The following is a 25,348-nucleotide window of genomic DNA, read 5'->3' as shown; positions in this document are numbered from 1 at the left end:
ATGGTTAAGTCATGGTTGCATGAGCAAAGAAAGTTTTTTTTTCCCCAAAAATGAAACTGAAAGCAGAAAAGGAGACCCGCCAACAGAGTATCACAGTGTCAGAGATTTTTGGAAGCAACAGAAGAAAGAAGCAGACCACATGGTAAGCAACACAGAGATACATTTTCTTATCTCTTGGTCTAATTAATCAGCCGAGTATCTGCAGGGGACAAGTTGTTTTTAATTAGCTTGAGTGTCTGGCATAATTCAAAGTAACGGGTGTAAATCTGAGAAACTTTTTGTCTTCATATATTTTGTGGTATTAAATCACTTTAAGTGTCACGACCAGATTAAGAAGTCTGTTAAGAGATGTTTGTTGGTTAATTGTTTTAATTAGTTGTGATAAGTATCCAAACCCATGCAATAGGCTTATCAAGGGTTTTCATTTTAGTTTTTCACTTTTTTGGCCCCTCAAATAAACAGGTCAAATGAAATGCAGTTTCTAAGATAAAGCAGATGTACAAGGCTTTTTTCTGTCACCTGAAAATGAAGTAAAAGCCCTTAAAAAGGTATTTGAGAACAGAGGAAAATGCATGATAATGTCTTTTAACTGTACATAGGGAGGACCCAAATATTGCTGGATAATCATCAGATTTATTCTTCTAGACAAAATTTTCAGATGAGGATATGTTTTTCCAATGTCAACAGGACATTAGATGAATAATAAACGCCTGTATATTAAATTCATCTGAGGTTAGCTTTGTCGTATTCGCTCTGCTTATATGGAAGTGATGCCTTGTGTATAAAAAGGAACATGAGGAAGCTTGTCACTATCACAATACAGCAGCTGTTGCACCTTGGCCCTTAGCCATATGCTTTTATACTGTATGTGTGAAAATAATAATACAGTACAAAACTTGAGGATAATCAGTTTACAGTAATATAAAACAGAGGAAGTCCTCACACTGGAAAAGCTGCAGAGATATAAAATGTTTCTTATTTTTCATGTATGAATAATCTGGAATTTGATCAATTGATTGGCAGTTATAAGATTTAAATTGAGTATTCAATTAAAGCTGGGGTAGGCAGGAATTGGGAAAAGGCAAAAACAAAACAAACAAACAAAAAAAAACTGCAGATACAGAGTTTGGAAAAACACCCTTTTGCAGCTGTCCCCTCCGTCCTCTCTTGGTATGCTGTCGCAGGCGGAGAGGTTCACAGACTTCCTGTTTTTTTTTATCTATTGTCAGATTCTCATTAAGACTCTTTCTGATAAGTCAGTTTTTCTTTTTTGGGTTGTTTGCAGTGTAGGCAGTTGTTTCCAGTGCTGGAATAGCATCTTTCTCTGCAGGATTCTCCTCTGAATCGGACTTTCACTGAAGGAACAATTACATGCACATGCATAGAAGAGCAGCTGATAAGAAGGCAGTCGTCTCATGTGACGGGTTAGATTCTCTTAAACCTGAAAATGATTCCTCCAGAGGCTTAAGACAGAAGGGGGAATGGCCCTGCCCAACCTGATGTATTATTATTGGGCAGCAAATCTACAAAAAATAGTCTACTGGATTCAGAGACCAGATACTGATTGGTGTCAATCAGAAATTAATAGCTGTGCATCATCATCACTCTTTGTATTGGTGACTTCCAAGCTCCCCCTTTCTCCTAAACAATACTCCTCATGCCCTATTGTAATTTCAACATTAAAAATTTGGTCACAATTTCGACAGAATTTTAAACTGACAGACTTCTCCCTTTATAGCCCCATCTGCAATATCATGCCTTTCTTCCAGCCAAGTCAGACCCTGTTTTTGCCCAGTGGCAGAGGCAGGCCTAAGATCAGTTCACTGATCTCTACATAGATGGAACCTTTGCTTTACATTCGGCGCTCTCTCCACCAAGTTCAATATACAGCGCTCTAATCTTTTCCGTTATCTTCAGATCCGTCATTTTGTTAGGCACCATTAGCCGTGTTTTCCAAACCTACCTCCAAAAAAGGAATAGACATCATTCTTCAGGTCCCCATGCACCGTAGGAGCCTCATATCAAAAATTTATAATAGTATTGTGTCATTCAATAAAGTGACACTTGATAAGATTAGGGCAGACTGGGCAGAAGAGCTTGGAACGAGCATTTCTGATGATACCTGGGACGATGCACTATATAGAGTAAATGGGTCAACCTCATGTGCCCGTCTTGGCTTAACTCAGTTTAAGGTTCTCCATCGGATCCACTATAGCAGAGCCAGGCTCTCTAGGATCTATTCTAATGTCAGTGAAACATGTGGCGTTGTCATATAACTAAGGCTGATCTTGCTCACATGTTCTGGTCATGTAATAAAATTGTAATTTTTGGACTATGATATTTCGAACTCTATCTGAAGCTTTTGGCAAAGATATTCAACCTAGTGCTGTACTGGCTATTTTTGGAGTCCCAGGAGAGGGTTCATCATTGACAAATAAAATTAAGAACATGCTTTTTTTCAACTCTCCTGCTTAGGAGAAAGAATCCTGTTGAGTGGAAATCAGCATGTGCACCCAAAAGCCTCCTCGTGGCTGAAAGACTTGACTTTTCCTTAAATTAGAAGATAAAATATATAGTGATTAGAATTGATCCAAAAGTTCTATGACACGTGGGGGCCTTTATTAACCTATTTTGAGGGTCTTGAAGTCCTCCCACAAGATTGAAAAATTAAACTGTCAGATTATGTGCACCTTTGCCTGTACTCCCCTGTAAACTGAGGGGCCCCCAGCAAACCTCTAATGGTCAGTAGGCAAATACTCATAGTTGAGATATCACTCCATTTCTTTTTTTTTTTTTTTAATTTATTTATTTATTTATTTATTTATTTATTTATTTATTTATTTATTTATTTATTTATTTATTATTATTTTATTTATTTATTTATTTATTCATTTAATTTTTAATTTGTGTCTTATGTGTAGACAGCAGGGGTGGGGGTGGATGGGGATGAGGGGGTTGGTAGGGAAAATAAAAATAAATAAAATGTAAAATGTTACATGTACAAATATCTGTGAATTGCTCTTTCTGTCAAATAAAAACAAGTTTAAAAAAAAAAAAAAAAACCTGAAAATGAAACCAAAAGGAAGTGAAAAACTCCACTTTTCTCTCTCTCTACTGGGATTAGAATATGCTCAAAGTTTATTATGGCGATTTACCAACAGTCACTGTAAAAGAATATTCTACCTCAATCCTGAACATAATGACAAGCAACTGTTTCTATCTTTACATCTCTTTTTGGTTAAACAGATACCAACACATCCGACATGAGCCTCCAGGTTTGTCACTGTGGCTGGTCCAAAGTTACGACCTACCATGGCCTTAGAATTCACCAGGGGAAGATGGGATGCACGTCGAGGAGTTTCAAGGTGCCAGAGAGTGAACAGCAGTACGTGTGGGGACATGCAGGACTTGCAAACAATTATACGGCCGTGGGGCTGGATGTCTACACCATATACAAGACTGGTAGGTTTTGCACAAAAGTTTCTGAGCACAACAAAAACTCATTCTAATTGATAAGATCAAGCAAACATAAATAATCCAGTTTACTCTAATTTGAAATTATTATTTATTTAAACCAAAATCTTCCAAAAATCAACTCCTCAATATGTCTCAAACAGCCTACTGCTCAGACAAGAGCCTCCAGGTTTGTCACTGTGGCTGGTCCAAATTTACGACCTATCACGGTCTGAGAACGCACCAGGGGAAGATGGGATGCACGCAGAAGAAAACAAAGATCCCCAAGAGAGAGCAGTACAACTGGATGTCTCATTGCAAAGAAGTGGACGAAAACAAATATCAGCCTGCAAGGAGACAGACTGTTAAGAAAGAGGTATGAGATCGAGCACTTACAAGAGGTCTTATTTAGGACGACCAAAGCTCCGTTAGAAAAGTAATACTTTTAGGCTGTGCTTTGTAGATGTAAGTAATATCAACTTTGCACATTAACTTGACAGGATGTGCTGCTGTCACCAAGCCCCAACGACTATACTGCCTCTGCAGCAGTAGGAGGCACAATCGGGTTGGAACGCAAATTATGTATGTACAGGATTATAAGTACTCAGTCATATACAGTATTTTGCATAACTCTGACAATTAAAGCAGCTGAGATTCAGAATGATTTTATTCTTTCCTACAGCTTTGTCAAATCCACAACGCTCTTCCCTAAAAGCTGAAAAGACATGCAGTCATATGCACGATTTCTCCACCCTTCCACAGGTAAAACAGCTGAATGAATATTCCCAATTTTCATACTATGGCTTAACAAAGTATAAGCAGTAACATATAAATAAAATAAACATCTTTCAGGTCAATAGATCGAACAGGGAGCCTCCAGCGCCAACATACTCGACAACAGTAGTGCGACCTAAGACGAAAGACCAAACATCACAGGTACTTAACTGTTTGTTTTACACCCAATATTTTATATTTCACTTTTAAAAGTATTTTTTAGTGACTTTTTGCTTTTAATAGAGAGCAGATAGTAAAGCAAGAACAGGATATTCCAGCAGCCATACCGACTCGCCAACAGCAGCCACAATCAAGGAGGAGCCCAAATCATGTATGTACAGGATTGTAATTCATATCAGTTTAGGTAAATTTTGTTTTGGATGGTGGAAATAGGCCCAACACCCATTAACTGGTAATTAACCATTTAAAAGCTAAATTTCATGATTATCAAGCGGTCTTTCCTCTTAGTCTTGCGCTCCATTGATTCATTTAGCTTCAGTGCTGCATTTCAACAAGCTATTCATTTTCAGAGGGTGACATTTAATGTTTTGTGGTGTACATGTCTGGCCTTATATTTTAATTTTGATCACTCTGCTGACAGACAACCATCTAGCTGTGTCAACATGCAGAAATATAGCAACCACTCTCCACCCTGCGTAAAGATAATGGCTTCTAGGCTTGGGTGGGTTCATGGTTTTACCACATACTTGAGTATTTAGAAATCCTCATGGCATGTTTTTCCATGCCAAAAACATATAGGTGCAATACCGACAATTCGTCAGAAATACAGGTGCTCCTTTTTCTATTAAACTCTGTGGATGTAGTGCACAGCACGCACCACCAGAGCTCAGTCTCTGCTGCTGGAACAGGCAGCTGAGCAGAAAGACACTGCAACACCTGGCAGTGGAGGGATAAGTTACAGGACTGTAAACAGCCAACGGCCAGCAACAGTAGAGAGATCCTGCGGAATAACGTTATGGTTTTTAATTTCTAATCTAATTTGTACAATTAAGAATTTATTTTGACCAGTGCAGAGGTGGTGATTGTTCGAACAGTAGATTTACTAACTAGATAACAAACAAATGAGAAACAAAGACGGTTTGGGGGAGTTTTATTTTGTTTCTGTTGAGTTTAAATGAAAATGAGTGTGTGTTATGATGAGATAATGTGGCAATTATAAGGAAAAATCTGTGTGATAATATTAATTTTCTTAACTTTTTGGGGTTTCTATTGTGCATTTATTAGTCTGAAAATCTGAAAATAAGTAGTGCACTTGCCAGGGGTATTAGTGTTGCACACTTATACCATTGTATACCGTATACTCGGGGAAATTTCAAGTAAGTGTGAAGGTATGAAATACTGCGTACCTCACAAGCCGAATAACTTCCCTCCTGATAAATAAATGTTCTGTTTTTTTTATTTTTGGTTTTTGCTGTCACTTTGTTTCAGACATGGCGGGCTCACTGGATGACCACTCCTTCTGCTGTCCTGTATGTCTGGAGTTTTTCACGGACCCAGTCTCAACTCCATGCGGACATAACTTCTGCAAGTACTGCATTGAGATGTACTGGGACATCCAGGGGGTGTGTCATTGCCCTCTGTGCATGAAGACATTTTCAGAAAGACCTGAGCTGCAGATCAACATCTCCTTCCGAGAGGTCGTTAACCACTTTAAAAACACAAACACAGACTCTGTGTTGAGAGGAAAAGCCTGTGAGGCCGAAGCTGGCGAGGTGGCATTTGATGAGGCCTTTCCATAGCCAGCATCGTGTGCTGACATCCTGAAAAATCACTGTTAAAATGTGGAGTGGAGTGGAGAAGTACTGGTAGACATGCGATCTTGCATTTATTTAACTGTATTAGCTTTTGGAAAATATATCTGCATTTATTTGCAAATTTGAATCCTGTGAGTGAAATGAGTAGATAAGCCATGGTAGGATGGCTGATATTGGCAGATTTCCAGTAATGTTGCCACGGTGATTTAGATATGCACTGGATGTAAATAGGGGGCCAGATTGCAATAAAAATCACCAACATAGAGCTGATTTTGACAACATATTTGGGGCTGTCAGTCAGAGAAGTAATATTTTTAGCCTTGCTAAGTGTTGTGACCTTGATGCAAGTAATATCGACTTCCTTCCAATTTTGTATTTTAACCTTGCAGATGCCGCTGCCACCATACACCAACCGCTGTACCGTCTCTGCAGCTGTAACAGACACAATCAAGGTGGATAACAAACCATGTATGTAACAGGGTTATAATCCAGTTAATACAATACTCTGCATAACAATCTGACGATGAGATTGAGAATAAATTTATTCTTTATCTACAGCTTTTTTAACTCCACAATGCTCCTCCCAAAAAGCCACAAAGTCACACAGTCGGCCGCAATATTTCTCCACACTTCCACAGGTAAAACAGCTGTATGAAGTTCTCCCATCATGAAGTAGCAAAGTATGTACAGCAACATGCAAATGAATTAAAAATCTTTCAGGTGACCATGTCAGACAGGCAGCGTCCAGCACCAACATACCCTGTAACAGCAGAACAGCTGAAGAAGAAAGACAGGAAGGACCAAACGTTATCACAGGTACTAAAATGTTTGTTTTAGACATGATGCTTAAATTAGGCTTTTAAAAATGGTTATAAGGCACTTTGTTTTCCTTAGGGAAATTGGAGTACCAAAAGCCATAGAGACTCTGCAATAACAGTCAAAGAGGAGCCCAAATCACGTATGTTCAGAGCTAGAATCGCTGCTCATGCCGGAGCAAATTTTACAAATCAATCAGAAAAATAAGAAAGTGACTCTTTACTTTTCATTACAGCTTTAGCAGTTTCACAGCAGTCTTCCCAAACATCCACAATCTCAAAGTCAAGCCATCAGCCACATGGTTTCTCCACTGGTGTGCAGGTAAAACTGATTTGTTGACTCTTGACTATAAAAAGAAACTAACAGTTTGTCTTCAGCTTTTATATTCTTAAATTTGTGTAATTCAAACTGGTAACATAAACCACTTTAGTTTTTTTTATTGCTCGGTATATTAAAAAGTATATATGGAGCTATTTGTTTGTTGGTTTTAGTTGTTTGCTAAACATAAGTAATGTTTTTATCATTCTAGACAGATGAGGTTTTTATAGTGTTTTCTTTTGCTACTTAAGTATTTAGTTTAATTGTGAGTATTTAGTTTAGCATATCTAGTTTTGCATAATTAGTACTTTTATTGTTTTGTTAGTGAATACTATGAGGCACCTGTAAAGATAAATAGACAGGTAGGACCAGCATGCACCTGAGTGGGCAAAAAAGTTTTTAACAGAGCAAGAGAGGCAGTGTCGTGGTAAAAATTCGACACCTCTGATGATCTCTCTATAATTAACTTTAACTTGAATCTAATTTATCTAGTTCTTGCAAGCTTTCTTCAGGTTGGTGCAGATGTCTCAGTCAGTGAACACTGGAGAAGAGCAAAGCCAGATCCAAAGAAGGGTTTATTGCAGTCTTTGGTCTAATAATACTTTGGATACTTTTATCCTCTTTTGGGGACTGCTGGGGTCTCTCGTCCTTCCCAAGAGTCTCCACCTTTTTTATGCGCTCATCTTTTGGCTTCAGGTCTAACAGTGTCCGGCTGCCAGCAGGGCACCGTTGGCACTTGGTACTTTTCCACACCTCAACCCCGTCAGCACTATATTTTTAAAAAATGAATATAACTTGGTTTATTTACCTTACACAGGTTACAAACTGGTTAAATGTTTACTTTGTTTTACACATAGGTTACAAAAAGGCTTATTCATACTGGTTTAATGTTCACCCAGTTTCAAACTACAGCATAATAGACCACTCAGTAGATAAACAAAAAATCAAGATTCAATTTACGTATGTAAAAATCATATTCAGACACTTTAAAAGGGTGTGTGTGTGTGTGTGTGTGTGTGTGTGCTGTTTAACTTTTCACCTCTCCTGTTGCTCACATACAGTGAGATGGAGCTATTTGAGCCCTCATACCAAACAGTTACCTCTGGCCTTGAATCTCCCCGTTAGCCTCACACAGCAAGATGTGGCCTTTCGAAGCCTCATACCAAAAGTTGCTCTGGCCTTGAATCTCCTCATTATGCCCAGTTCTTATCTTTTCACCCAATAGTCTGCATTTTTTAACACTACAGCAGCAGCCATGATTTCTCTGTTTCTTTGTATGCATGTTTGTTTTGGGGGAAAATGAATTAAAAAAGATCTGCAATAACTTTGAATGGACATTGGACTTCTTTTGCCTGCGAACATCACATGCCCATGATTGTTTGATTTAAGTTTGATTTTGACTTTTTTCCTGACAAGTGCTGCTACAAGTGTAATATAAATTAGATTTACATTTTATTCTGTTCCATGTTCAGGTGAATAAATCAGTCAGGGAGCGTCCACCTATTCCACCCAAGGTAAGAGTAGTCTAACAGCCTGCTTAAAAATAAAGACGGGAAGGATCAAAAATTATCACTGGAGCTAAACTGTTTGCATTAGACATTTCCTAAACACAGACTTTATCATTTTCAAGTATCTTTTTTTGGTATTTTATCCTTATTTCTTTCTTTATGTAACTTTTTTATGGATTGTGTTAATTACAAGTGTTTTAAGAGGTAAATAAATTTAATCCGAGTTTGTAACATCCATCTTTCAGGTGAAGGTGCCTCCGACATTCCCAGCACCAGCAGTTCGACCAAAGGAACAGCGCAGGGAAGTTCAAACATTATCACAGGTATTAAACTCTTCAGTGTTTAAGATCCCATTATGTCTTGCAAGAGTCTGTTTGATATTTTATGTGAACTCAAATCAATTACTTATTATTAATAAGTAAGTAATTATTAATCAACTGCTAACAACTGAGTATTTTTAGATGTTGTAACAGATGCATCGCTTGAACTATTTGTTTTAACTTAAAGACTTAAGAGGAGAAGTTGAGGTAATTTTGCAACTGTGGCTATATAAAAACAATGTTTAAAGTCAAACTTATTAATTAGCTGTATTTTAATACAGTTCTGCTTCAGTCCTTTAAACCATATTTGAGTAGAAAAGTTTTGTTTTTGTAATCATGACAAATTCTTCTCAAATTGAGTCGGCAGCAGTGTTGAGAGATTTGACCCCTTCATATACGGTAGCCAATGTTAGCACGCCAAACTTATCATTCATATCAGCGCATCATTAGTGTTAATGACTTGGCACAGAAACAGGTTTGCTAAACAGTCTGAAACCTCCTAGAAAAGACACATATTATGCTACCTGAAGTGAAAAATTTGATCAATTTTCCATCTTTTCCTGACAGGCAAATTCAGCGAATTCTGCAGCAGCTGAGGGCACAGCTAAGAAGGATCCCAAACCATGTAGCTATGCGGTAGTATTGTTTCCTCTGTTGTTCCTCTCAACTGCTAAATATGGAAATTAAGAAACTGTTTTCTCTGCAGTGTGTGAGGCTGCGCAGCCTGGTTTTTACACTGGCATGAAGGTATCTGCACAGAAGACCCTTGAACTAATAGAATGAAAATCCATTTTCCCCACAAAATGTTATGATGTTATCATTTGGACCCTGTTTTTGCTGTTTTAACATGTTTCAGGTGAAGGAACTGACCCAGATGTTTTCAGGGACCACAACCCAGGGAACAGCAGTCCGACCAAAGAAGAAACAAGGGGAGGAACAGAAAGTATTACAGGTGCACACCTCTATAAATCTTGCTTTTCACCGTCATTGTCTATATTTGAATGCACAAAATATTCCTGTTTTTGCCATTATTATGAAAAAGACTACTAAGATGGCAAATAAAATTAAATATTTAACTGATATTCCTGTTTACATGCAGCTGTGCATACTCTTATAAATGTGTTGGAACATTCGGGAACATCATTTATAGCCAGTTCATATGAAATGAAGAATATTATCATATTTTGAATAATAGCGTAATAGCACTGAGGTGCAGGATATGAGAAGCATTGCTAGAATATAGAACGTGATCAATGTTATGTTTGATGTTATGTAACATTTGTTTGATTCTTAAGTGCATAATATCTTTCTGATGAAATTATAATCAAAGGAGCTTTCAGAAGCCGTCAAAGCGAAAGTAACAGCAGTCCAACCGAAGGAGAAAGACAAAGAGGATCCACAGGTACAGTACATCTTTTGTATTGTATCCATGGATTAAGTTGGTCCAAAACTTTGTTTTAGACTAACAGCCCTAGAATATATATATATATATATATATATATATATAAAACAAAATCGTGCATCTTAAATCATTATTGTTTGCACAGCTAGAATAGAAAATACATACATTTTTGCAGCATTTTTTAGCAAATGTGTCAAATATTATAAACGTTCCACCTTTCTCTGACAGAATAAAGCAGATTCAACAAATGCAAACACCCAAATGAATTCTGCTTCTGCAGAAACCACAACTGCAGAGGATCATGACACAGATTTCTCTGGTCTGAAGGTACAGCTGATTTTTGACTTGCCTGCAAATGTGTGTATCTTGGTGTATTCTATTTTATAATCTTTATTCACTTTTCTAAAGTGTCTTTGAGTACCTTAAAACACACTCTATGAAAAAAATATTATTATGTCCATCTTTTAAAAATATTTGCTGCTTTTATTCTATTACAGCATGTAAGCCAAAGCGTTACATGCACACTCTGGTTTCATGTTTCTTTACTGCACTCTTCAGGTTGATATACTTTCAGGACTTTGTCTACTTTGTGCCCAGCTTGCGTTGATTGTTCAACATATTTCAGGTGAAGGAACTGGCCCTGATGTTTTCAGCTGCCACAACTAAGGAAACTGCAGTCCGACCGAAGATGAAACACAGAGAGGAACAAAAGCCATCACAGGTTCCAATTCAAATTTATTTGCATAGCACTATGTCACACAAACGCAATTCAGAGTGATTTACATAAAAACATGTATATAGATAAAACAGTAAGACATATTCAAAGAAGCAGACATCCAAGCATACATACACATGAATCTACATAGAACACACAAACAAGCATACAGTGCATTTAGGAAAAATAAGCCATGGACACAAATATTTACTAAGAACTTGAGAACTTCAGCCTTGAACATTACGTATGTTTAAACCAAGCTGTCTGCTACTTTATATCTGATTTTGTGTTCGAGTTGACAGATTATCGATATTTGGCATTTTGCTGATTATCTGGATCGGCATTTTATTTCAACAATCGCTTGTAAAATTAATTAAAAAGTGCAAATAAAGTGTCAGCATGGGATGACATTTTACTCAATAAAACCTCAAGGAACTATTTTTATTTATTCATTTTTTATCTAAAGTTTCACTTGACTTGAAAGGCATAAAATGCTGGGAACTTGCTGCATATGATGTTGAACGTTTCAGTTTTTCAAGACATTTAAACAAAGTTTTATTGTTGGAGTTTATTATATTCCAAATTCTAAATACTGAAAGAAAGATTTTCATTTTTATTGTTAATGCATATCGGTTTTAAATAGTGGTTGTCTGTCTCATTAACTACTAATAATGGGTATCGGCCCTGAAAACCAAATATCGGTCAGCACATAGATACATGTGGTTGAATGTGCATTCGAACATTGAAGCCTTTATGTGTGATCTCCGCTCCAAGGTACCGGACAGAACCCGAGCTGACATAAAGCACAAAATCCAGATGAGAGAACAAAATGTGACTCAAGGCAACTCATCTGTAAAAGCCCCTGAGGTAAACTGCAGCAGATTTTGGACTTTAATTTTGTACGTGATTTAATACCAACACCAAAGCACTATGTCAGTCTTTACAGGGCAGTTTGGATGCTGAATGGCTGGAGATCAACAGTGTGCTCTCAGAGGTGGTGAGAGCTGCAGAGGATGCTCAGGAGAAGTTCCTTTACCTTTCATTGTACTCTCTGAGGACGACAACAACAACAATGATGGAACAAATTCACCAGAAAATGGAAAAAATCTCCTCTATTGGTGAGTCAAGAAGTTTACCAGTTGTGAGATTTGGTTTGCTTTGTATTGAATTTAAATAATTGTAATAAACAGTCACTAACTAAAAAAAATGTTTTTCCCCAAACAGAGCTGAAATGGATTTCCAAGTTTGCAGGTGTGTAATTCAAACTGTAAAAAATCCAACTTATTTAAGTTCCAGAGACAAGACACTAATTTGGAGTTTTCACACATAGCTAATGTTATGTTGCTATATATCTACTAGGGTTATAACAATATACATTATTTTTTATTGAACCTTTCGATATGGGACCTTTGGTTCGGTAGCCTGCGCATTAAAAACAGAGCGATGCAATGGTCCATCTCATTACATTTACCCGAGCATCAGGCACTGAAGCAAATTTGACAAATTAACCAAAACTGGAAGTACACTTTTACATGATGCCATGGGGCCCAGAAAGACTTTTTTCCAATGACTCACAATGGGGAAAAAGATATGTAAATTAGTGATTACATTTTTGTGAGCATTGATTCTTCCACGAATCGACTGGTTTCACTATCAATATTTAATCCACTGAGTTGTAAAATATTTGGAAAGTCTAAAAGAGCTGTAATATTAAATTATTTGATCACCACTCAAGTTAACGAAGCATTAAACTGCAAGTCAGTTACTCTGTTCTGTGGAAGTTACATTCCCGGCACAGTGCCCAGTAATGGGGCCCTTAGAGCAGTAATTCGGGTATTTTCATACTGTGGAAATAGAGTTTTTTGGCGTCATGCGCTGCCGAGCAGCTCTCGTAGAAATGACGAGGCCCTGCTCACATGGCTGTATTCAGTTTTTCCTAATGCAACAGAGCACTTAATCCATTATAAAATAGAACTGAATATGGTCAAAAGAAAAAAGTGTCAACTGCTAACATGTGCCAGCGTGCATGTTTAGCAGGTGCAACTCATACCTGCTGATATTAGCTCTGTTAATTGTTTATCGTTTTGTCTTTACTGCAGTGGATGTAAGGCTGGACCCGAGCACTGCACACAGATGCTTTGTTTCTGCAGATGGGAAGAAAGTGAGTGGCGGAGAAGTGAAACCGGATGCTCACGGGAGGTTTGGCGACGTCCTGGGACTCAACAGGTTGTCTTCTGGGAAGTCATACTGGGAAGTTGTTGTCAGCAGCAGGTCAGGGTGGAATCTGGGTGTTGTGAGAGGTGACGTAAACCACAAGGGGAAACTCTTGCTAAACCCAGGCAACGGTTACTGGGTGACCGAATATCATGACAACAAGTACGCAGCCCTAACAGCTCCACCAGTTCGTCTTTCCCTGAAAGCGAAACCACAAAAGGTTGGGGTGTTTGTGGATTACGAGGAAGGTCTCGTGTCCTTCTACGATGTGCCGGCTCGATCTCACATCTACTCGTTTACCGAGTGTCGGTTCACCGGAGAAATCTACCCCTATTTCAGTTTGTACCCTAAAGAAAATGGTGAGAGCGCTGATCCTCTGATTATCTCAGCCGTGAAATATTTGTAATTATGCATGTTAACATGAGTGTGTGTGGGAAATGCACTCCTGCAGCTTCTTTCAGCGTCAGTGATTTATGGTTAATGTTAGCTTCACTAGCAAGGACCACACCTCAATAGGAAATCATTTTGATAATTTATTGACGTGAATGTAAATTTGGTATAAACATTGATGTTGAATTATTGTGGGATGGATTGTTGAGTGCGGTGTGAGGAAGCTTCGGTGGGAATCCGCCGTGGCTCCCAGGCACGACAGACCCCCTAGGACCCTACGGAGAGAGGGAGGAAAAGGAAAGAGGTCGGGGGGGGGGGGGGAGAATAACGAGAACGAAAGGGGAAGAGGCGCAGTTGAGGTGCGGTAGAGGTGTGGTCCTGCTCCTGAAATTCTGCTATATAGCTTCACATTTTGTCAAAGGGGACACACAGGAGACTAAAATAATCAATGAAAGTCAATGATGACAAAAAAAAATTCAAAAATTCTGTTTGAGGTTACAGTTGGGTGTAAAATCTCTTAAAGGCTTAATTTTGAGGTTACGGCAAAGAGCACGCTCATGAACAACTTTTGTCAATACAGATTTTCTAGCTTATCCAAAACGTGAGGAGACAACTCAGTGTGAGCTGCTGGGAACTTGCATCAGGCACACAAACACTGTTTGATGCAGACGCCTAGTTAGGGACCGCCCCCCGGGTGAAATGCCAAGTTTTTAGGGAGCCTGGAGAAGATAAACGTTATCCCTTTTCGAAAGTGCAAGTATGCATCTGTTTGAAAAGATACATTTTTACGAATAACAGTTTCCTTTTATTCTTTATTTCTTTATTGTAATCTCTATTTGCTACTCTAACTGCTGCTCTCCCTAAAGTGCAACTCAAACTTACATGTGGTAAAAGGACATAACCAGCTTGCATTTTATTTTATTATTATTTTTTAGTCAGGCTAATGATTAAGGGTATGTTCATAAGAAAGTATAAAAAAAAGAGCTTGTTCATTAAAAAAATAAATAAAAAACTTAAGCCCCCAGTGTCCTTAAATCCTAGATATGACCCTGTTGTCCAGTAATAATAATAATACGTATCATCTTTGCAAATTAGACATTTTCCAAGTGGTACTTTTAGCTTACTTTTGTTGCTTTAAGTGCACTTTGATGTTGATAATTTTGGCATTTTGAATGCAGGACTTTACTTTTTATTTTGACCTTTGAAACCTGAAGTGACATCACTTTTCTTGTGCTGCTTTCAGATGCCTGCCACAAGTATTTAAAACTTTGAGAAATTTCTGTTTTCCTTCTTCAATGTTTACGATTTGTGTTAAAAACATGGAAAAAAAGCAAAGAGTAACTTCAAAGTCCACAAATTGCAAGAAGTACTTTGGTTTGTAAAATCATTTAGAAAAAGCTCAAGAAATCGTTTAGGGAAAAAGAAAAAAAAGCTAGGGGAAAATGAATGATGATATCACATATTTGTTGTGGAAGTATTATTATTATTGTTAATAAACATATTTTCTGAGGCATTTACTTGTTTTATTTTTTCTGCTTTTTTGTGTTTTTTGAAAATTTGTTTCTACAACATAATGTTACTTATAAACATTATAAACTACATGTTCTTGTACAGTCAAAAGACTATGGCCAGTTTAAAAATAACGCCACATTACAAAAATAACCTTCAATTAAAACATCTTTATTAGGCCTTCTGATGTTTTAGTATGAGGATGTAAACAGAGAACAGTGGTGCATAACAACAGGAAACTCTGCTGTATGTCGCAGCTGAGGTGATTCGGGGAAAGTAAAAGGCTTGTTTTGGCTGAATCGAAACTGAAAGAGTTGTGGATCAGATAGAAAAGAGGAGGAGAAATGAGAGACAGATCATTCAGAAGAGCGAAGAGGGTTCAGAGCGCCAGGTAAGCTGCTGCTGCTGTGTTTTTTCTACTTTTAAACTACTTTTAGGGACTTACAGCCTATGTTTCTCTTGCAAAAACAAAATATCCGATTGAGGAGTGAAGTAATAATAAAATGCGTCAGTGCACTTATAAGAAATGTTTTTGACGTGTTAGATAGTAATAGATCATTTTCTGATTGTTTTTATTGCTTTTATCTAACTTTATTCCACCAAGTGCTTCTCGCCTGAAAATCGTGATTGGAACGAGATAAGCCTAATGTAAAGATATGTTTTGTAAAAAAAAGAGCAATTTCAGCAGTGTGTCAAAAAAAAAATAAATAAATAAAAAAAAAAATAGAGAGGTAATTCTCAGGTAATTCTCATGATTTCCGTAATAAAAGACCCGGCGGTGCAGCTCAGAAACAAACTTTGACGCATGCAGCGTAAACACAGCCCCGTGTGGTCAACCGCAGGTTTCAGGGCGCGGACAAAAACACACGAAACAGTGACGTACGGAGCCCGGTAAGTGGCATAAGCTGCGGTAGGATACCTCTTTTTGCATAGGACGGTTTTTAACAGAGATGAACCGGAAGTACCTGAGTGGCTGCCATGATAAGAGCTGTTCTAAGGAAAGGTGCGTCAATGCTTCCTTTTTTATCCCCTTTAACACAGAAGAGAATCGACCCCACGTTTTTTTGCAGCGACAACTTTTGAAGTGACGCCCGACATCGGTCGCTATTTGGGGAATCAGCTGTTTGATGACAGATCCACAGTCTGTATGAGCCGATTTATAAAAGATCAAAAAAAAAAAAAAATCCCACACAGTCCCTTTTACCTGTTTAAACCTCTTTAAAGGACTAATACAACGCTACATCAATTGTTAAAAATAAATATGTAGAAAGTTATGGTTGCTGTTGTTTTAATATTTATTTGTACTATATTATATGAATATATACTTAAGATACAACATGAGTCTATTCTAGATACATCATATAATATAATTTTAAAAAACCCTAATTATTATTGTTATTATTGCTAATGTTTATTTTTATGCTGACATTCATATACTATACTACTGTATTATATTGCTGTATTCTTATTTGATATATGTGTTGCATAATCAAACACACTCATACCTTTTTTTCCACATTTTGCTTGATTAATGGCATCATGCATACAAATGCATAAATAATGATCTCAAATATGCTGTGATTATGACATTAGGATTGCCTCTTTTTTTTTTTTTTAATTTCCATTCATTAAAATAAAGTTCCAGACTTGCATTATTTGTAAAGTTAATTCAGTTCCTCTTTGAAATACCTCTGAACAACACTGGCAATGTTTCCTCACCAGCATTTACATTCCATTCATATTCCTGTTTTATTTCCTTGTTGTATCTAGCGGTGTGTTTGCAGCAGGGAATAGTCAATAATGCACAATGAATTCTGGGTAACCACTAGAGGGAGACTAATCGCTGTCTTATCTCAGTCCTACACCTTCAGGTTTTAAATCATCACTGAAATGAAAGTAATAAAATTTCTTAAACTTTCTACATTCTGTCTAAATTTCTGTCCTTGGAAAGAAGGCTTTGAGCCAGCTGTCAAAAGTAAAAAATGAACCACTGGAAACTTAAAGAATAAGCCTCATGCCACAATTGTTTTAGTATTTTTCCTGAAGATGCTGGGAGGCAATTCTTGTTGCTTTCACTTTTAAATCTATCATGACAGAAGAATGCATAAAGTAAATCCTGCCTTTGATAGATAAAAATGGGCTTTTAATTCTTCCAGATACTCAACACATCAGACATGAGTCTCCAGGTTTGTCACTGTGGCTGGTCCAAAGTTACGACCTACCAAGGCCTGAGAACTCACCAGGGGAAGATGGGATGCACACCAAAGGGAATGGGTATCCCTGCAAATGAGCAATTTAGATTTAACGGTAATGTTCCTACATTTTCCTACACTGGACCTCCAATCAGAGTAGAAGATCCACTGATGGATTTCTTCACCTCCTTATTTAATCCTGGTGAGTAACACACATGGTGTCATGGTCCTAAATTATGCACCATGTTTATCACAAGTGTCTTTGATTTACCTGCTGCCAATGATCAAATGTAGGAATTAAGGGACAACAGTAACAGTTAAAGGGTCTGTTTTAGCTCTCTTAAAAACAAAAAAAAGTTCTGATTTTCAGGAAGGGAGCAGTTCACCTGGAGCAGTCAATGGGAAGAAGCTTATCAAAAGGACAACGAATTGATTACTTAACGAAAATGATTACTTTGAGTGTGGTGGGGGCAGGGAGATGCTGTGGATCAAGAGGTGGCACGGTTGGGTGACTGGGAATGTCAATTTTTGAGACTTTGTACATTCAAGTGAGGAGGCACTCAAGCCGAAAGTAGGACGTTTAGCTATTCTGTAAGAAAGCAACTCAGTAACATACAAATGTAATTCCTAGGAGGCAGGGTGCCATAGAGACGATTCTAAGCAGCTTCTTTCTCTACAGTGTTTGAAACTCCTCAACGCCACATTACAATACATCAAACTGCCACCAATGTTCGTCGAGCGCTTGATTTCTCTTCCAGTGAGCAGGTACAGCAGATCTCATTTAAATGTTTCACTGGAGAGCAAATCCAGTTTCATCCTATGAATCATTCTTCAGTTCAACCATCTAGCTGCATCTATAAATACTGATGGATTGGAAACTTTTAAATGTACCTTCATGATCCTCTGTAGACTGAGAAGTTCTACTGTATATTCTTAAGTATAATTATTTTGTCCAGCTTAAACTGAGTGCTTTCGTCCTTTAGGTGAGGCAGCCGCCATTGCATATTCCAACAACCACAGTTCAAGAACCAGCAGTCCGCCCAAAGGAGAGACAGAAGGAGATGGAGAGACAGGAGATGGAGAGACAGGAGATGGAGAGACAGAGGGAGATGGAGAGACAGAGGGAGATGGAGAGACAGAAGGAGATGGAGAGACAGAAGGAGATGGAGAGACAGGAGATGGAGAGACAGAGGGAGATGGAGAGACAGAAGGAGATGGAGAGACAGAGGGAGATGGAGAGACAGAAGGAGATGGAGAGACAGAGGGAGATGGAGAGACAGGAGATGGAGAGACAGAAGGAGATGGAGAGACAGAGGGAGATGGAGAGACAGAAGGAGATGGAGAGACAGGAGATGGAGAGACAGAGGGAGATGGAGAGACAGAGGGAGATGGAGAGACAGAGGGAGATGGAGAGACAGAAGGAGATGGAGAGACAGAAGGAGATGGAGAGACAGAGGGAGATGGAGAGACAGAGGGAGATGGAGAGACAGAGGGAGATGGAGAGACAGAGGGAGATGGAGAGACAGAAGGAGATGGAGAGACAGAGGGAGATGGAGAGACAGAAGGAGATGGAGAGACAGAGGGAGATGGAGAGACAGAAGGAGATGGAGAGACAGAGGGAGATGGAGAGACAGAGGGAGATGGAGAGACAGAAGGAGATGGAGGCTCAAAAACTACAAAAGGTACTATACTTTTATTAATACAGTCAATACATTTATGTGCATTTGGGCTACAGTTATACTTCGATTATGCCATTTAATTATGCTTCTGTCCTTGTCCCGGTATGCTAGCACCCAGGGAAAATCAATTTATTGGCGGAAGTGGGTCCCACTCTGCTGCTGTAGGTGGAGATATGCCCACTTTCAGCTAGTTGCTATTGAACTTTGGTTGATCATGTCACACACCAAACAAGTTATCAAGCAGGTTGCATGTCAAACAGTGACAACATGGATATTTTCGGCACTGTACATTTCATAAGTACGCTATGCTTTACTTGGTACATTCGTCTTGTTTTCTTCTCCATCTTCTGTTTTTTCCGTCTTTCTTGTATGAATTTAAGCTATTAGACTTTCGGGTCAAAGCCCAGCGCTATGGAGCATGTGCAGAATGCTGAGGCCAGTTCTGGTTGGATTGAGGCGTATACATTAAAGAGTAAATAGACCCCAATAGCATGATCTTTGTGTGTTACTCTGCCTTGGAGAAATTTGATTTTCAGTCGGACTAACGTGTTTACACATATTTTAAATATCCATTTTAAGTCGCACTAACAGGAACTTTTTCATACAAGTAAACGTACTGAGTGTATTGTTTTTAGCCAAAATGAGTCCACCACAACACCTCAATAACTATCGCCAGACTTTTTATAAAACCTCACCATGAGGTCAAGGTTTTCACTCATCCAGTGAAATCTCAATGTCTAGGCTACTTGATGGATTGGCACAAAAATTGTACAGATGTTGTATCCTAATGAGTTAGGTGAAAATCAGAATTTTCCTCCAGCGCCACCAGCATGTTGACATTTGTGGTTTTAAGTTAAATGTCTCAAAAGCTTTTGGATCAGTTATCATGACACATTCATGTTTCCCTCAGACTGTAACATAATAAAATTTGGTGATCTGACTCCATATGCAGTGATCATCACATCAGAATTTGTATTTGTCCATTACAAAGGCAATGACATTCCCATCATTCTCTGCTGTACTTTAAGCTTTGACATTTTGAGCCTGTTTGCATGCTGCCATTAGCTGTCCGCTCATAGGGCTCCTGTGCTCGCATGCAGCCTCACAGAGCTGCTAGCATTGCACTTGTCTGTCTGCACATCAAGTGGTTGCTACAATTGTTTGTACTAATACAAGTACTTTGTGTCTTCTTTTAAGGCAAAGCAAGACAGGATGAGAGCTGAGTTACAGCAAAATATTAAGAAAAGAGTGCAAAAGTTGGCTGAAGTCTCATCATCTGTAAAAGCCTGCAAGGTGAGCCCTCAGCACTTTTTTTTAAGCTTTTGGTTAATACATCTTTAACAATGTCTATTATTCCTTTCAGGGCGGCTTGGATGCTGAATGGCTGGAGATCAACAACGTGTTCTCAGAGGTGATGAAAGTCGTGGAGGACGCTCGGCAGAAAGCGCTTCAGCCTCTGGAGGAAAGGTCAATCATATGTGGCTCAAATTATAAAAAAGATAAACTTCACCCCTAAATCTAAAATATGCATATTTTCTTATTACCTGTAGTGCAATTTGTCAATCTAAAATGTTTAAGTCTGAGTTGTTTTTGATACCAGCGTAGAGCGTAGTCCAGCAGGTGACCGGCAAAAGAAATAATTCTTTTTCAGCTTTATTTCATCATTGAATAAAACTAACTGCCTAATGCACTGTGTTTAATTTTTAGGAGAAGGAGAGTGAAGAGAGAAGCACAGGATGTGGTTCAAAAGCTGCAAAAGGAAATTGACAAACTCAAAAAGACCATTGATGAGTTGAACAAAAACCCAGATCTGCAGGTAGAGCTTATTGGTCACTTTAACCTTTGAGAAAGTCATCATGATTCAGATGCTGCATGTCAGCATCTGAGCTAATATCCAGATCTCACAGAAGCTAAAAGACAGTTGTGTATTTTTACACTTGTTTCTAATTCACTGAAGTGATTTTAATTCTGGCGATGTAATATTTCTCCCACATACACACAGGTCTGTCTTCTCACAGGCCCAAATGAATCCCAGGATTGGAAAAATGTCGCTGTTGACACTTCATATTCATTCGGCACACTGAGAACTACAACGTCAAACATGATGGAGCAAATCCAAGAGAAACTGGAAAAACTCTCCTCTGTTGGTGAGTTTATTTAACCAAGGTGTGCTTTTTTATTTTAATCTTAATCGCTTGTTTAAATCTAATTTCTCTTTTCACAGAACTCGAAAGGATTCCCACATTTGCAGGTGAGTGACTCAGGACATTATGTGACTTATTGAATGAATCATAGTTTAAAAGAAAACAGCTTTAGGCTCTTGTGCGTGGAGGAGTGATGCTTTTCGATAAAAAGCCTTTCAGTGGTTACATGGCATGTTTATGACAACTAAGAGAAGCAACTGGATTCAGTCTTGACAGTCCTCTGAGTAACAAATGAAGGGCCAACACCTGAGACTGACCCTTTTATGCACCCTCTCAGGATACAGGTGAGTCTCCTGAGTGGGAAATTTGGAACAAAGGTGGAGTAAATCGGCGTCTTTCAAGGTGTGCTTCCCAAACATTATACAAACCAAACAGCTGAAACTCTGAGGACCATTCAAATAAATATACACGTGATTACTGCCTCAAATTAAAAGAAAAAACATACTAAATAAACCGAATGAATCACATAAAAATACCTTTCACAAAAAAGGTCTAAATTTGATATCATCATCAATGCAGATTTAAAATTTTAAACTTTAATGCAAAAGTGTACCCAGGCATAAATTAAGAATTTTTTTTCTTGCGCTTTTGGGGATGTAAACTGATTTCTTTACACGGATGGCAATTTTTTTCGAACACAGCCATCTCTCTTTTTCATGCTTTCAACCAGTTTTTTGAAAATGTCAGCGCTGCAATATTTTTGCATATTTATAAACCTTTTTGATATCCATATCTTAAAGTGTAAAAGTAGATGTGTTTCTCCATCTGACCAGAAATGTGGACTTATGTCTTGGTCATGTATCTCTACCCAAAAGCCTTTAAAACTGTTGGCAAGTTGGTTTATGCGCATGACAAAGCACAGAGCTGACCATTTACAGGATCAAGGCCGTGTGTCGCACAGCAGTGAAACCTGAGCTGAGAATCATATACCTGATGTTCTGTTTACATGTTTAAAGAATCCCCCCAAAACCCGAAATATATCGGCATATCCCACACCTTAATCGCAAAATGTAGTCTGTCTTAATCATGAATATCTAAATGGAACATTCTGCTAAAATCACCTCTATCAAATTCAGATTATTGTCTTTGGAATAATGGTGGAATATTAGTGTGCATGTAAATGTAGCAATTTAAGGTAAAACACATTAGCGTCAACATACAGTTGGTGTTTCATCCGTATGAAGTGCTTCATGATTTCCATTATTTCACATTACTACAGTGGATGTAAAGCTGGATCCAATGTCTGCACACCAATTCCTCGTTGTTTCTCCTGATGGGAAGGCAGTGAGAGACGGCGGAAAGGCCCAGAAAGTTCCTGAAGCTCCATTAAGATTTGACATGTTCGGCAGCATCCTGGCGCACAACAGGTTCACGACTGGGAGGTCATACTGGGAGGTGGAGGTCAGCAACAAGACAGGGTGGGATCTGGGTGTAGCAAAACGCAACGTCAACCGCAAGGGGAAACTGTCGCTGAGGCCAAAAAATGGCTACTGGGTCGTCGTTCATTTTGAAGGTGATAAGTACGCAGCCCTGACCGTTCCACCCACCAGCCTCACCCTGAGGCAGCAACCTCAGAAAGTCGGGGTGTTTGTTGACTACGAGGAAGGTCTCGTGTCCTTCTACGATGTGACGGCTCAATCTCACATCTACTCATTTACGGAGTGTTTGTTCAATGATGAGATCATCCCATATTTCAGCCCACATCTTAGACAAAATGAGAAAAACGCTCATCCTCTGATTATCTCTGCTGTGAAAAAGGAGTAGTGGTTATGTGAAGTTTACTGAAAGCATTCATAGTTTAGAAAGTATGAAAAAACTGGTCAAAATCTCATATTGATGTTATGTTGAACTCAGTTGTGTCTTGGAGAAATAAGAAGGACAAAGAATTTTTCTTTTCTCAGATTATCCCAAAAACAAACTGTATCAGTTCCTCATCTTTGCTTTAGGCTTTCATTTCCCTTTTACCAGTACATTTTAGCTGAAAGTCACAGTACTGCTGAGTTGATTAGAGGGTAATTCAGATCACCTGTGGTGCAGGTGTGGGGACTGAGTCCTAGTAAGGAATTGAGAGCAGCTTGGTGCATTCCCCTCTGGGCCAATCAGAGTGTGACACCGCCCCTTTCTGAGGGCTTAAGAAAGGTGTGAAAACACACACTCAGGGCAGTCTGATTGTTCCTCAACCAGATGCAAACCTCATGTTAGCAGATATTGTTAGATTCAGAAACTCTGGTGTCATGAACAGAAAACTTCTTAGTACTAAGAGCTGCTCCAAGTGTTAAAAAACTAATCTTAGAATGACATTTTCTAAGAATTTCCCCTCAAAGTAAAGACTAGATCCTGGGTAAAATTTAAAAAAATTTTTTTAAAAAGTTCTTCAATCATCTTAGCCCTTAAGAGAGCTTCTAAGGTGGAAACAGGAGTTGAGAGGAAGACTTTAAGAGGCTAAAGCAGAGGAGAAAATTGTCAGAGGATAAATATTCTCCAAACATTGAATGACACTGAGTAAATGAAACTCAGCAGATTGTGCAGGGATAATAGTTATGGTCAATGCACTCACATCTCCAACCAAACGGCAACACCAACACTGTTTTTTGGCAACTGAAAAAATGCAGCAGTGTGATCACACAAATGGTAACAATACTTTGAGCCTCGTATTGTGACAAATTCAATTTCTATTAGGTGTTCACACCTTAACAGAACAGAACCTCATAAAAGGGCACATCTGTTAAAAAATGCATAGCAAAGGGATGAATTTATGCTTCCTCGCTTGATATGTGTCTTGCACAAGAGTAACTGAGAATTTCTCTAAAAGCTGCTGAAAAAGCAGCGATGGTTGATGAAAAATATGGTATTGGCTCAAACACTGTTTGGAAACTGAGTTTCTGCAGGGAGTGTGTATTTTCTGAAGAAACGTAACTTCGGAACAATGAGCTTTTGTTTTTGGGATAACTGGCTTTTGGTCAAATGGGACATTTTTCAAACTAATTGGGTTTCTAAACTCTGGGCTGTTGGAAAAATGTCAAAGTACCAAATGCACCACACAATTTGAATTTATTCAATCAAGTGTATGTGATGATTGATGACTCCACTAAAGGGTTTACACTGGGTTTACTGGCCTCAGCAACTGAAGTTGTTGTCTACCCGTCCAGGTTGGGTTTTTCTCTTAAACAGTAGATTCTTATTTATATAAATTTATATATTATATTCATGTTTTCCAGTTTAGTTTCATGTGCTTTATATTTTTCATTTTAAAGCTTACTGGAAGTTTGCAAAATGAAACCAAAATGTAGAAATAAGAGTATGTGTGTGTCTGTGTATGTGTGTATGAAAAAATGTAAGGAATTATACATTAAAGACTATTTTTGCATAATTCATGCCAAAGGAAGGAAAAATACTACAACCACCCTGTAAATGTACACTGTCAAATGTCCTGCATTAAAAAATGAACAAAGTATAATAAGAGAATATGCACTTAAAGGATTAAAACTCAGAGCTCACAATGTGAGTGTCCTCTCAGCAGTTCTGTTATATTTTATACCATAAGATTAAAAGGGGGATTTTACTGTTGAAATTTGTTTAGGTGGAGGCATTTTTAAATCTTTTATATGGGAATGCAGCTAATTATTTTCATAAAGAAGATTCTGTGGATTGTTTGGCATCCTTTTCCACGATGAGGTCAAATCATACAGTTGCCTGTATAATCGTATTGTCAAACTATGTTCTCCACATGTACCTTTTCCATAACTGAGATTGTTTTTGTGAAGCTGTATTCTGTTTTTGCTTCCGCACATTGTCAAATAAACATCTTAAAGCTGCATTTATCAGTCATATTTCAGTATCCAGCAGGTAAAGACCAAAATGTCTTTCCCAGGAGTTTGAAGATAAAAGCTTCTTCCCTGAACATGGCTGTGCTATACTATGTTCCTTAATTCTTCTTCTTCAAAAAAAAATCTTTCAATATCACTTTACTATTGTCCCTCAGATGAAGAATCTGGTTCTCACTGTCCTCCAGTCTAGTTTCCATAACTGTCGTCCTGTTTTCTCCCCCACCTTTCTTGGTTGCTTCTGGTAGCTTATGG

The 25,348-nt window shown here is 38.3% G+C and overlaps 2 protein-coding genes across 3 annotated transcripts; both read left to right on the top strand.

Annotated features, from left to right (window-relative positions):
• The first annotated feature begins 69 nt into the window (after positions 1–69).
• LOC121962440 (uncharacterized) lies at positions 70–15,198 on the top strand. The gene is made up of 25 exons (XM_088074034.1): positions 70–142; positions 3,247–3,462; positions 3,618–3,829; positions 3,954–4,035; positions 4,136–4,215; positions 4,306–4,389; positions 4,471–4,558; positions 5,677–5,975; positions 6,242–6,470; positions 6,561–6,640; positions 6,723–6,818; positions 6,897–6,960; positions 7,054–7,139; positions 8,609–8,650; positions 8,890–8,967; positions 9,532–9,589; positions 9,671–9,711; positions 9,821–9,916; positions 10,295–10,366; positions 10,595–10,693; positions 10,992–11,087; positions 11,856–11,948; positions 12,019–12,199; positions 12,306–12,332; positions 13,181–15,198. Exons 2-25 carry the CDS (start codon positions 3,264–3,266, stop codon positions 13,699–13,701), a joined length of 3,003 nt encoding a protein of 1,000 aa, XP_087930160.1. The 5' UTR covers positions 70–142; positions 3,247–3,263; the 3' UTR covers positions 13,702–15,198.
• Positions 15,199–15,489: 291 nt separating this feature from the next.
• On the top strand, positions 15,490–25,084 carry LOC121961992 (uncharacterized). 2 transcript variants are annotated; one of them, XM_042512152.2, is made up of 10 exons: positions 15,490–15,585; positions 17,351–17,588; positions 18,066–18,151; positions 18,370–19,068; positions 20,263–20,358; positions 20,429–20,532; positions 20,773–20,881; positions 21,068–21,212; positions 21,290–21,316; positions 22,489–25,084. In XM_042512152.2, the coding sequence occupies exons 2-10, from the start codon at positions 17,369–17,371 to the stop codon at positions 23,031–23,033; spliced, it is 2,031 nt and encodes a 676-aa protein (XP_042368086.2). In that variant the 5' UTR covers positions 15,490–15,585; positions 17,351–17,368; the 3' UTR covers positions 23,034–25,084. The 2 variants fall into 2 exon arrangements, with proteins under 2 accessions (XP_042368086.2, XP_087930220.1); XM_088074094.1 differs by lacking the exon at positions 15,490–15,585 and adding an exon at positions 15,793–16,197.
• Positions 25,085–25,348: the final 264 nt, after the last annotated feature.

This window comes from Plectropomus leopardus, chromosome 23 (assembly GCF_026936395.1).
Source record: "Plectropomus leopardus strain MGB_pleo_1.0 chromosome 23, ASM2693639v1, whole genome shotgun sequence".
Lineage (NCBI taxonomy): Eukaryota > Metazoa > Chordata > Actinopteri > Perciformes > Serranidae > Plectropomus > Plectropomus leopardus.
Note: the sequence above shows the minus strand (reverse complement) of the source record. Positions and strands in the feature narration are given on the sequence as shown.

What these genes read in the sequence shown, in the direction of transcription:
- LOC121962440 (XM_088074034.1), top strand. Translation starts at nt 3,264, where the DNA reads ATGAGCCTCCAGGTTTGTCACTGTGGCTGGTCCAAAGTTACGACCTAC. An exon ending in AGGACCAAACGTTATCACAG is followed by an intron (nt 6,819 to 6,896) that starts GTACTAAAATGT and finishes TGTTTTCCTTAG; the next exon opens with GGAAATTGGAGTACCAAAAG. An exon ending in AAGACAAAGAGGATCCACAG is followed by an intron (nt 10,367 to 10,594) that starts GTACAGTACATC and finishes TTTCTCTGACAG; the next exon opens with AATAAAGCAGATTCAACAAA.
- LOC121961992 (XM_042512152.2), top strand. Translation starts at nt 17,369, where the DNA reads ATGAGTCTCCAGGTTTGTCACTGTGGCTGGTCCAAAGTTACGACCTAC. An exon ending in AGGCTCAAAAACTACAAAAG is followed by an intron (nt 19,069 to 20,262) that starts GTACTATACTTT and finishes TCTTCTTTTAAG; the next exon opens with GCAAAGCAAGACAGGATGAG. An exon ending in CTTCAGCCTCTGGAGGAAAG is followed by an intron (nt 20,533 to 20,772) that starts GTCAATCATATG and finishes TTTAATTTTTAG; the next exon opens with GAGAAGGAGAGTGAAGAGAG.